The following is a 10,247-nucleotide window of genomic DNA, read 5'->3' as shown; positions in this document are numbered from 1 at the left end:
CACATAGGAGTGGGAACCAGGCTGGCATCAGATTGCATCATATGACTGGCAGAGGGAAGGAATGCCATGTTGGATCGTAGTTCAACCCCTTTGTCTTGAGATTGGTAGAACTGATACTAGATCATCAGGTTCTCAGCTGGCCTGACTCCTATCCTATGGATTCAGTCCTGGACATCTGTATCCAGAAAGTTAATTTTTTGTACCAAGCCTCCCTCTGCTGGGGCTCCAAGTTCTGACTTCCACAGCCTGAAAGTGGTGTTCATATTCAGAGTGACCTGATAGGGGAATAGAACATCTCTGGATCAATGGAGGGAGGGGATGCTTCATGGCATACTAGAGAAATACTCTAAGTTTAGGAGATTTGGGCGAAATTGTGGGGGCATCTGCAAAAATGGCATACATATCACAGGATCAGGTTATGCTATGTGACCTAGTAAAACTCAGTGAGATCACAAGCATCTCAGAGTCTGGTTTTCTGTGTGTCTTCTATAGGCATCTAAGCAAAAGTTTAATGGGCATGTGTATTGGGAGGTAGGTCAGGGGCTTAAAATTTATGTCTGTCCCTCTTAGAACATTATGTTTACTAAAGCTTTCTCTCCCTTTCCAGCTCTCAACATTTCTCCTGTATTTGATTATCTCTATATGAGAAAATATGAGCATCTGTGTGCATCAAATTTATTCTGTGTCATTCCTAGATACAAATTTCATGAACAATTAGAAATGAAAAGGATAGGCACAATCTCTGCATAAAGTAAGCACTCAATAAATACCATTATATATATATATATATATATATATATATATATATATATATATATAGGCTTTTTTTCACTTGTTTCCAAGTTTCTGGTCGTCTGGTGCACACTCTATCAGGCTGTCCAGAATACAGAAGCCTAAATAAAGCTCCCAATATTCCAGGCTCTGTGGGGATTAATACAAGCCTGGAAAAAGTCCTATATTTGAATTTCATCTCATCTCTCTTCCCTGCCCTCTTAGAAAGGTGGTGTTGATAAGTAGTAAAGTGACCACAGAATGAGGCAAAGGAGAAGGAAGGCGTTTCTTTGACTGAATAAGTATACATCTGTCCCCTGAGAAAAAGAGACTTGACATATTCCCACTCTTGTAAAAAAGTGTTAGTAGTCTTGTGCATTCAGGCCAGCAAACACTTAAATTATTTCCTTGTCCATGTCCTTGCAGGCTCTCTCAGGAAAGACTCGAAGGTTTTTCTCTACTCCCAACTGTAGCTTTCTTATTTTAAAATGCTGAATTGATGAAATTTGTATCCTTTCAATGTTTCTAAGTAATGTTTAACTTCAAACAAAAACGTGAGAGATAAATGAGTGTGTTATCTACCAAGAATTTTCTGCTCTCATTGGTTATTCATTTCTTAAAGCTGAATTCTTCCCATTTCAGTATGGACTCCCAAACCCTTGGATAATCGTCTCAGATAACTCTCTTCCTGATGGACTTGGAAATCTTTTAAACTAGAATTTACTTGCATTTTATAGAAGCTTCTAGTCAAACATTTGTAACTGAATTTGGGTTTTTGGTTGAATATCTTTTTTTCAGTGACTGCGGACATCACTGTAAATTCTCTTTTCTTTGACAGAGAATTAGCTGGGTTCTGCGAGTTGTAGAGCCTTGTTTGTTAGGATTTTAAACAAACATATCTAATAGGCACAATGCCCGATTTCAAGCCTGCTGAAGTTAAGAATTTTGCCCCTTGGGATTATGTTGTTTTTGCTGCCCTTTTCATCATTTCCTCTGGGATTGGAGTTTTTTTCGCTATTAAGGAACGGAAGAAAGCAACTTCAAGAGAGTTTTTAGTTGGTGGTAAGCAAATGACAAGTGGCCCAGTTGCGTTGTCTCTGACAGCTAGCTTCATGTCTGCCGTAACTGTCCTGGGGGCCCCCTCAGAAGTGTATCGTTTTGGGTCCTCTTTCCTCTTGTTTTTTATAGCATATGCCTTTGTCATCATTTTCACATCTGAGCTCTTTCTCCCTGTGTTCTACCAATCTGGGATTACAAGCACATATGAGGTGAGAAAAATGAATCACTAACCGGGCCTTCCTAGACCAGTGTTTTTGAATACTGTCAAAATTCTTCCTCCAAAAATACTTGCTGCACAGATATTTTTGGAGCCACTGAGATTTGAATATTTTAAATATAGAATTAACAAATAAATGTGAGATCTCATTTTGCATTTCTTAGGAGAAACAATTTCTTCAAATGTTTCTAAGGCAAATATTTATATTTTTGAGGAGTCAAATCATGCAGTTTTAGGAGCAAAGTGTAAATCTTGTTTGCTGGGCACTTTCCTAATTGTTTTGGGGAAGTATCATGGCCGAGTGGATAGAGCAAAGGCCTAGGAGGAAGAAGGACCTGGGTTCTAATCCTGGTCTGCAACTTGTCTCCTGCGTGACCTTGGGCAAGTCACTTCACTTCTCTGTACCTCAGATACCTCATCTGCAAAATGAGGATTAAGACTGTGAGCCCCTTCTGGGACAGGGACTGTGTCCAGCCTTATTAGCTTGTATCTACTCCAGTGCTTAGAAGAGTGTTTGACACATAGTAAGTGCTTAGCAAATGCCATAATTGTTATTATTATTATTATTATTATTATTACAGTGCAATAAATCTTTTTGGATATCCAGTTTGGGGTCTAGTTTTGGACCTGTTGTTGTGGAGCATACCCTTGAAGGAGAATCATACTTTGACTATATTCCTTCAGTAGAAAATCATGAGTTGGGGATCCCCATTTCAAGCTTGTTATCTTTCCCGTCTCTCTCAGAGACCATAAGAACTAGATGGGATGAGGAGAGGGTGCAGATCGAGGGAGTTTAGAATTTAAAGTTGCTGGGCATTTTGGGATGCCTGTGCTACAAATCTCTACAAATCTCAGGATACTGGGGAACCTAAACTGAGAATGTTTGGCACTGGTATCTCCCTGGATGTGCAAGCTCAAGGGAAGAAGAGCAGCTGGAGGTTGTTTCAAAAGTAGGTTGACCATTTCCAGGACATTTGCATATTTTGCTAAAATTTCTCAGGACAGCATACACAAGTCTGGAATTGTCCCAGCTAAATTTGAACGTGTTCATTTTACTCAAAGGATGCAGTTTTCTCAGTTAGTGAAATTCCTATCAATCTATTTTCCTGAGATATTAGATGGAAACACATAACACCATGTCGAAAACAAAATCTGAAAGTTGGGATCATAAGATTTAAAGAAAGAGGTAAAAGGAGTAAAAGGAGTGGGAAAAAATTCATTCATAAAAAAAAAGCAGATAAAAAAATACCTACCTATATATGTGCCCATTTATGAGAAAGTTCATATGTGCATTATTGTATATGATAAATAGGGAACCTGCAGTGGGTTTTCCATTTGTCTTGTCTTATTCTGTCGAGTCATCTCCAATCCATAGTTACGCCATGGACACATCTCTCCCAGAATGCCCCACCTCCATCTGCAATCGTTCCGGTAGTTTATCCCTTTGATTCTAAATCCTAATTTCTGGGTATAATTACTATTATTATTACTACAAAAATGTCCAACACAATGTTTTCATACCATAAGACTCTATCCAAGACATTATATGCAATACAAATAATAATTGTGGTATTTTATTAAGCACTCACTATATGTCAAGCACTGTATTAAGAACTGGCGTAGTTATAGAATAATCCCATCCCACATGGGGCTCATAGTCTTAGTAGAAAGGAGATCAGAAATTGAATCCCCATTTTGCAGATGAAGGAAATGAGGCCCAGAGAACTGAAATGACTTGCCCAAGGTCACAGCTGGTAAATGGTGGAGCTGGGATTAGAATCCAGATCCTGTTATTCTCAGGCCTGTGATCTTTCCACTAGGCAGTACTGTTCCCTAACTATTATGTCATACCAATAATTGGAAATAATTTAAGGGGCAATCAAGGCTGAGGTTTTCTCCGGTGTTTAAAAAAACAAACGAGCTCGAGGGTTTGTTTGAGCATAGCAGTTTTCTTTGTTCTTCCATTTCCAAAAAGAGGACAGGCAACTGCCCTTGACCAGGTTCCCCTTTCCAAGCAGCAGCTATCAGTCACCACACAGAAATGGTCACTTCTCCTAAAGCTTTAGGGCACTGCAGCTCTTTGGCCAATGTCTGTTCTGTGATACATCTCCACAACTGCTGCTCCCGGGTCCTGTATCTATCTCTGTATACCTGATACTAGATCAGGTGCCCAGGTGGACAGCAAGAATGATCTGGGACAAAGTGAGCAGCCAATATGCAAGGCAGTGGATAATGAAAATGAATAATTTTGAACTGTGTTAAGTGCATGCCAAACACTGTACTATGTGCCCAGATAGATACAAGATTATCAGGTTAGATATAGTCCCTGCCCTACATGGGGCTCATACTCTAAGAAGGAGGGAAGACAAATATTTAATCCCCATTTACAGATGAGGAAGCTGAGGCACAGTCAAGTCACTTGCCCAAAGCCACACAGCAGGCAAGTCGGAGAGCTGGGATTAAAATCAATTAATTGATCAATCAGTGGGTTTTCTCAAGCATGTAGGGTGTGAAGAGTACTGTACTAAATGCTTGGAAAAGTACAATGTAATAGAATTGGTAGAAGCAATCCTAGTTCTTCTGATTCCCAGGCCTGTGCTCTTTGTACTAGGTCGTGTTACTTCGCTGCAGTGGAATGGGATGGGCAGCAACAATCAATCAATCAAATTTATTGAGCATTTACTGTTTGCAGAGCACTATATTAAGTGCTTGGGAGGGTACAAAATAATAGTATATTAGACACATTTTCAGCCCACAATGAGCATAGAAGTTACTGAGCCTTGGAGCTATTATCCTATGCAAAACACACCTAGCATGTGTTTCCCCCCTCTTTCGTGTCCCTGGAAAGCGTACCAGAGCTCCTGATGCTTTGAAAGATTTTTACAGTAACTGGACATTAGACAGGACAAAAGGATTTTGAAAAAGACATTTTTTCATAAAGATGCATAGGATTGGAAGATAGACATTTTTTATAAAACTTCCACTGGTGACTGAGAGGTCAGGTGATGTGTAATTGGCAGTTTTATTTTTACAAAGATTGACCCAATTCATACTTTCATTCAATAGTATTTATTGAGCGCTTACTATGTGCAGAGCACTGTACTAAGTGCTTGGGATGAACAAGTCGGCAACAGATAGAGACAATCCCTGCCGTTTGACGGGCTTACAGTCTAATCGGGGGAGATGGATAGACAAGAACAATGGCAATAAATAGAGTCAAGGGGAAGAACATCTCGTAAAAACAATGGCAACTAAATAGAATCAAGGTGATGTACAATTCATTAACAAAATAAATAGGGCAATGGAAATATATACAGTTGAGCGGACGAGTACAGTGCTGTGGGGAAGGGAAGGGAGAGGTGGAGGAGCAGAGGGAAAAGGGGAAAAAGAGGGTTTAGCTGCGGAGAGGTAAAGGGGGGGCGGCAGAGGGAGTAGAGGGAGAAGAGGAGCTCAGTCTGGGAAGGCCTCTTGGAGGAGGTGAGTTTTAAGTAGGGTTTTGAAGAGGTGAAGAGAATCAGTTTGGTGGAGGTGAGGAGGGAGGGCGTTCCAGGACCGCGGGAGGACGTGGCCCAGGGGTCGACGGCGGGATAGGCGAGACCGAGGGACGGTGAGGAGGTGGGCGGCGGAGGAGCGGAGCGTGGGGGTGGGTGGTAGAAAGAGTGAAATCAGAATCAGGTAAAATAAAAGGTCTTTTATTAAATATATACCAAAGTACTGGGACATTCTGTTCCTCTAGACTGGAGGGAACATGTTTACCAACTCTGCTATATTATACTCTCCCAAACACTTCGTACAGTGCTTTGCAGCGTGGCTCACTGGAAAGAGCATGGGCTGGGGAATCAGGTCATGGATTCAAATTCCGGCTCTGCCGCTTGTCAGCTCTGTGACTTTGGGCAAGTCACTTGACTTTTCTGGGTCTCAGATACCTCAACTGTAAAATGGGCATGAAGACTGTGAGCCCTGTGTGGGACAACCTGATCATCTCGAGCTTAGAACATTGCTTTGGACATAGTAAGAGCTTAACAAATGTCATTATTATTATTATAATTAAGTGCTCAATAAATACCATTGACTGATTGATTGGAATCAACACTGGGATAGATACAAGGTAATCAGACCACCAAAGACCCTGCTTTATATGGTTGCAAAGAGGGATTTTAAAAAATATATATTAAGTGCTTGCTGTGTTCTAGACACTGTACTAAGTGCTGGGGTAGATGCAAGTTAGCTGGACATGATCCCTGTCCCATATAGGGCTCACAATCTTAATTCCCATTTTACAGATGCAGTAATTGAGTCATGGACAAGTTAAGAGACTTGCCTACGCTCACACATCAGAAAAGTGACAGGCATGGGATCAAAACCGAGGTCCTCCTGACTCCTAGGCTCATGCTATTTTCACTAGGCCACAATCCTCTTCTTGAGACAAAGAAAGGTTAAAACACTTGACTAAAATCACATAGCAAACTAGTTGCAAAAACTGGATTGAACTTGGTTTCCTGACTCTCAAACCTTTGCTCTTTCCATTAAGGCATGCTGCTTCCTTAAGTGACATATATGAGATTAGACTAACAATTTCAGAAAAAAATTCTATCAATAAAGGTATGGCTTATCAGTAACTAATAGGATTTCTGAAAAGATTACAGAATTGTCAAAGGATGAATATCTACCTTGACTGTCCTATATAATGAGTGGACCTTACTCTTGGAAAAACCTCTGAGCTTAATTACTTTGGAGACCCAAAGTAATTAGGCATAGGGATATCACAGACAAACAAAAGGTTGGATAATCAAAAATACTTCATTGCATCTTAGGATTCCTTTAACAAATTTTGTTTGTGTGCCTGAACTATCCTTTTTCAAATTTCAGAACTTACTTTCGATTTGTTTAACCAGCCATTAAGGAAGCTAAAGTTTGACTGATTGTTTTTCTCCTGATTTCTCTATGTGACTTCTTCAACATTTTTCATTTATCCTATATGTTTTCTCTAGTATTTACAATTAAGATTTAACAAGCTCGTTCGTTTTGCGGCTACGTTCATCTACATAGTGCAAACGGTAAGCACAATTTTGAAGACTGGAGCAGTGATTCTGGTGATTTAGTGGTTTGTTGAGAAATATGGAATTTGGATGATGCATCTCCTTGGTTTGGAGGGAGCACCTTTTTCAACTGGAGAACAAATTGACAGTTACAGTTTGACACATAGGAACTCATCAAAGTTGACTTTGCCAAGAATACTCAATGCGTCGTTGACTTTTCAGAAATTAGACCTTGGAATTGTGGTTATATTTTCCCCAAGAAAATTTTAGACTATAAGACCATAACTTACAATCATTTATTGATTCAACTCAGATAAAAACATTTTCTGAGAGTTCATTTTTCATTGTTAACCATAATATAATAGAGTTATCATTGCAATGATTTAAGCTCAGGTATATAAAATATCTTCCCAAATAGCAGAGCCATGAAGAGAAATCACAGAAATTGAGAGTCTCCACTGCTGGAAGTCATGTCCCTTGGAAATGATACTTGGAATTTGAATGCCAAACCCTTTTGCTTTCCAGTATAATTTATATATTTAAAATTCCAACCTCCTCCTTAGGAATGGATTCAGTACATTTGTTTTGAATAATTCCAAATAGCACAAGGTCAGAGATTATTTCACTTACTGCCAAATTCCTTCACATAAAACAGAAATTTCTTACCAATGGCTTTAAAGCCCTAAATCACCTTGACCCCTCCTACATTACCTCACTGATTTCTTAGTACAATGCAGACTGCACACTTTGCTCCTCTAATGCCAAACTCCTCACTCGTATCTCAATCCTATCTTGCTGTTCACTCCTCATGTAGGCCCTGCCTCTGGCTTGGACCTCTCTCCTCTTTCATGTATGACACATCATCACTCACTCCACTTTCAAAGCCTTATTAAAAACATATCTCATCCAAGAGGCCTTCAACTAAGCCCTCATTCCCTCTACTCAGTCTCCCTCCTGTACTGCTCTTGCACTTGGATGTCATCCTTTAGTCACTCCACGCTTAGTCCCTGGCACTTGAATATATATCTATAATTTATTCTTATTAATGTTTGTCTCCCCTTTTAGACTGTAAACTCCTTAAGGGCAGGGAACATGTCTATCAACTCTGATAAACATGGATCAACACAACAACCTAAGCTCAAGTATACAAAATGCCTCTTCAAATAGCAGAGCCATGAAAAGAAACCAGTGCAATCATAACTCCCAACTGCTTGGTAAAGTGCTCTAAACACAGCAAGCACCAATAAAAACAACTGATTGATTGGTTGATTGATTCCCCACTGTACTTTGCTTCTTTAGGTTCTCTACACAGGTGTGGTGGTTTATGCTCCAGCTTTGGCTCTTAACCAAGGTGAGTTGATGAATAATTCTTGTGCAGGACTCCAACTGCACTTCATTCCACTCTAATAAGTAGAAGTCATGAGTGAGTAAGGGTTGAATATAGGACAACTGTTTTGGGAGAGGAAAGAGTAGTTTAGTCCAGGGGCAAGATAGCCCAATTATATGCCCAGGAGTGTATGTTTTTGCAGGACTAAGTAAGGATAGAAACAGCAATGAAAGTAGTCCCATCCTCTATTGCTATTAATGCAGATAACTCCCTAGAGTGTCTACCTCTGTTAATTTCTATAGCTATGTAGAATAACCTGGAGGCTGTAGAATTGTACCCATGGAAGGCGGGTTAATGGATGTGATAGTGAAGCAGCTGCTATTTTTTTCTTTCTGTTTCTAAGTCTCTGCCTTTCTGTCTCTACCTTTTCCTTTTGTTTTTTTCTGGGTTATCCTAGACCACTGTATCACCCTTGGGGCCACTGAACAAAATGGGCAGAGACAGTGGTGGAAAGCTTGTTCACAGTGAACCAATTTGGTTTGCCACCACTACAAGTTGGATGGAAATGGGTGCAGCCCTGGCAGCCTCTCCATGTGAACTGCCCATCTGGATCCAGCAGGTGATGATCCAGGATAATGGCATCTGTTTTTGCTGAAGTAAAGGAAGAAGAGGAGGCTGTATAGATTCATCTCCCTGTGATCGAGCTGCTGCTGCCTTTGCTGTGGCTGAGGGATCATCTCTTTCCACTCAGATAAAGGCAGCATCTTAATGGCTTTTTAGAGGGTGGGGAAGAACCCCAGAATCTATGACTGCTCAGCCTGAAATTGCCCATTTGTAACTGTAATGAACCCACCAGCCCCATTTTACTTTTCACAAAATATGGCCCCTTTATGGAAGAGAGCATTTCTATGAGCTTATGAATTAGAGCAGGAGGCAGTAAAAGACAAGAAAGATCACTCCAGTCCTGTTTCAGCTCCCTTTGCCCTGCCACACTTGGAGCAATGTTTCTGTTACTTTTCTCTGGATTCTGCAGGTGGTGATGATCATACTGAGGAAGTGAGGCTTGTATTATATTTGCATATGAGAGGGTCAATTATTGTGTTTTGGACCACAAATTGAAGGGAGCCCTTGCTCTCTTAGTTCCTTGATTTTGGACAAACTTCCTGACTGGGATTTTCAGGCCAGTTTCTACTTCCTGCTCAAGACCATATAGTGGGAAAGATTGGCTTGGGGAGGAAGGTAAATATCAGCTTAAGTCTACAGGAGGAAAAGCCCTGGGACTTCTCAGAGTGAGGCGGCAGCAGACCTGACTTTTACTTCAGCAGAAGCAAAGTAGTTGTGTTATCCTTCCCTGGTAACCCTTTTGCTGCTCCTCTGCTCTTCCACCCTGCCCCATTTTAAAGTTTTCCCTTTTCTCCCCTATAGCCCTGTTGGTTTTAAACTTGTTTTACCATTTCCCTGTGACTTCAGTGGCTCATCACATGGCCTGTATTTGTGGATCTGCCTCCCCAGCCTCCTATCTGAAATCCCAGCACTTTCACTCTCCTCTGGTATAGCATCACACTTCTTTCTTTATTTTTCTCCTGTTTCCCAGCCAGCCTGGCTACCACACAAGCAGAATTGTTCAGAATGGGCCCATGCTGATCTGGGTTGGAAAGAAGTCCTAAGAGGGGTTACCTCTCTGTTCTTCCTTTCCTCCAACCCACCTAGACTGGAACGGTCCCTGAAACCATTTCAAACATGGGGTCTGCAGCCTGGAACAGGTTCAGCTGTGGCCTTGAAACAAGATTAAAAAACAACACTGGGGGAAGTGAGAGGAGGACAGAGTGGGAAG

The 10,247-nt window shown here is 40.8% G+C and overlaps 1 protein-coding gene across 4 annotated transcripts in view; it reads left to right on the top strand.

The window, feature by feature from the left end:
- Positions 1-1,423: 1,423 nt before the first annotated feature.
- The window catches only part of SLC5A12 (solute carrier family 5 member 12), a 32,660-nt gene continuing 23,836 nt past the window's right edge, over positions 1,424-10,247 (top strand). For 2 of the 4 annotated variants that reach the window (XM_029061352.2, XM_007658464.3), the window contains exons 1-3: positions 1,424-2,039; positions 7,039-7,104; positions 8,386-8,437. In XM_029061352.2, coding sequence (XP_028917185.1) covers positions 1,683-2,039; positions 7,039-7,104; positions 8,386-8,437 — 475 coding nt within the window. In that variant the 5' untranslated portion in view covers positions 1,424-1,682. The remainder of the gene's footprint in view (positions 2,040-7,038; positions 7,105-8,385; positions 8,438-10,247) is intronic. The other 2 variants (XM_001511235.5, XM_007658460.3) reach the window with 2 other exon arrangements.

Source organism: Ornithorhynchus anatinus, chromosome 3 (genome assembly GCF_004115215.2).
Source record: "Ornithorhynchus anatinus isolate Pmale09 chromosome 3, mOrnAna1.pri.v4, whole genome shotgun sequence".
Classification (NCBI taxonomy): Eukaryota; Metazoa; Chordata; class Mammalia; order Monotremata; family Ornithorhynchidae; genus Ornithorhynchus; species Ornithorhynchus anatinus.
Note: the sequence above shows the minus strand (reverse complement) of the source record. Positions and strands in the feature narration are given on the sequence as shown.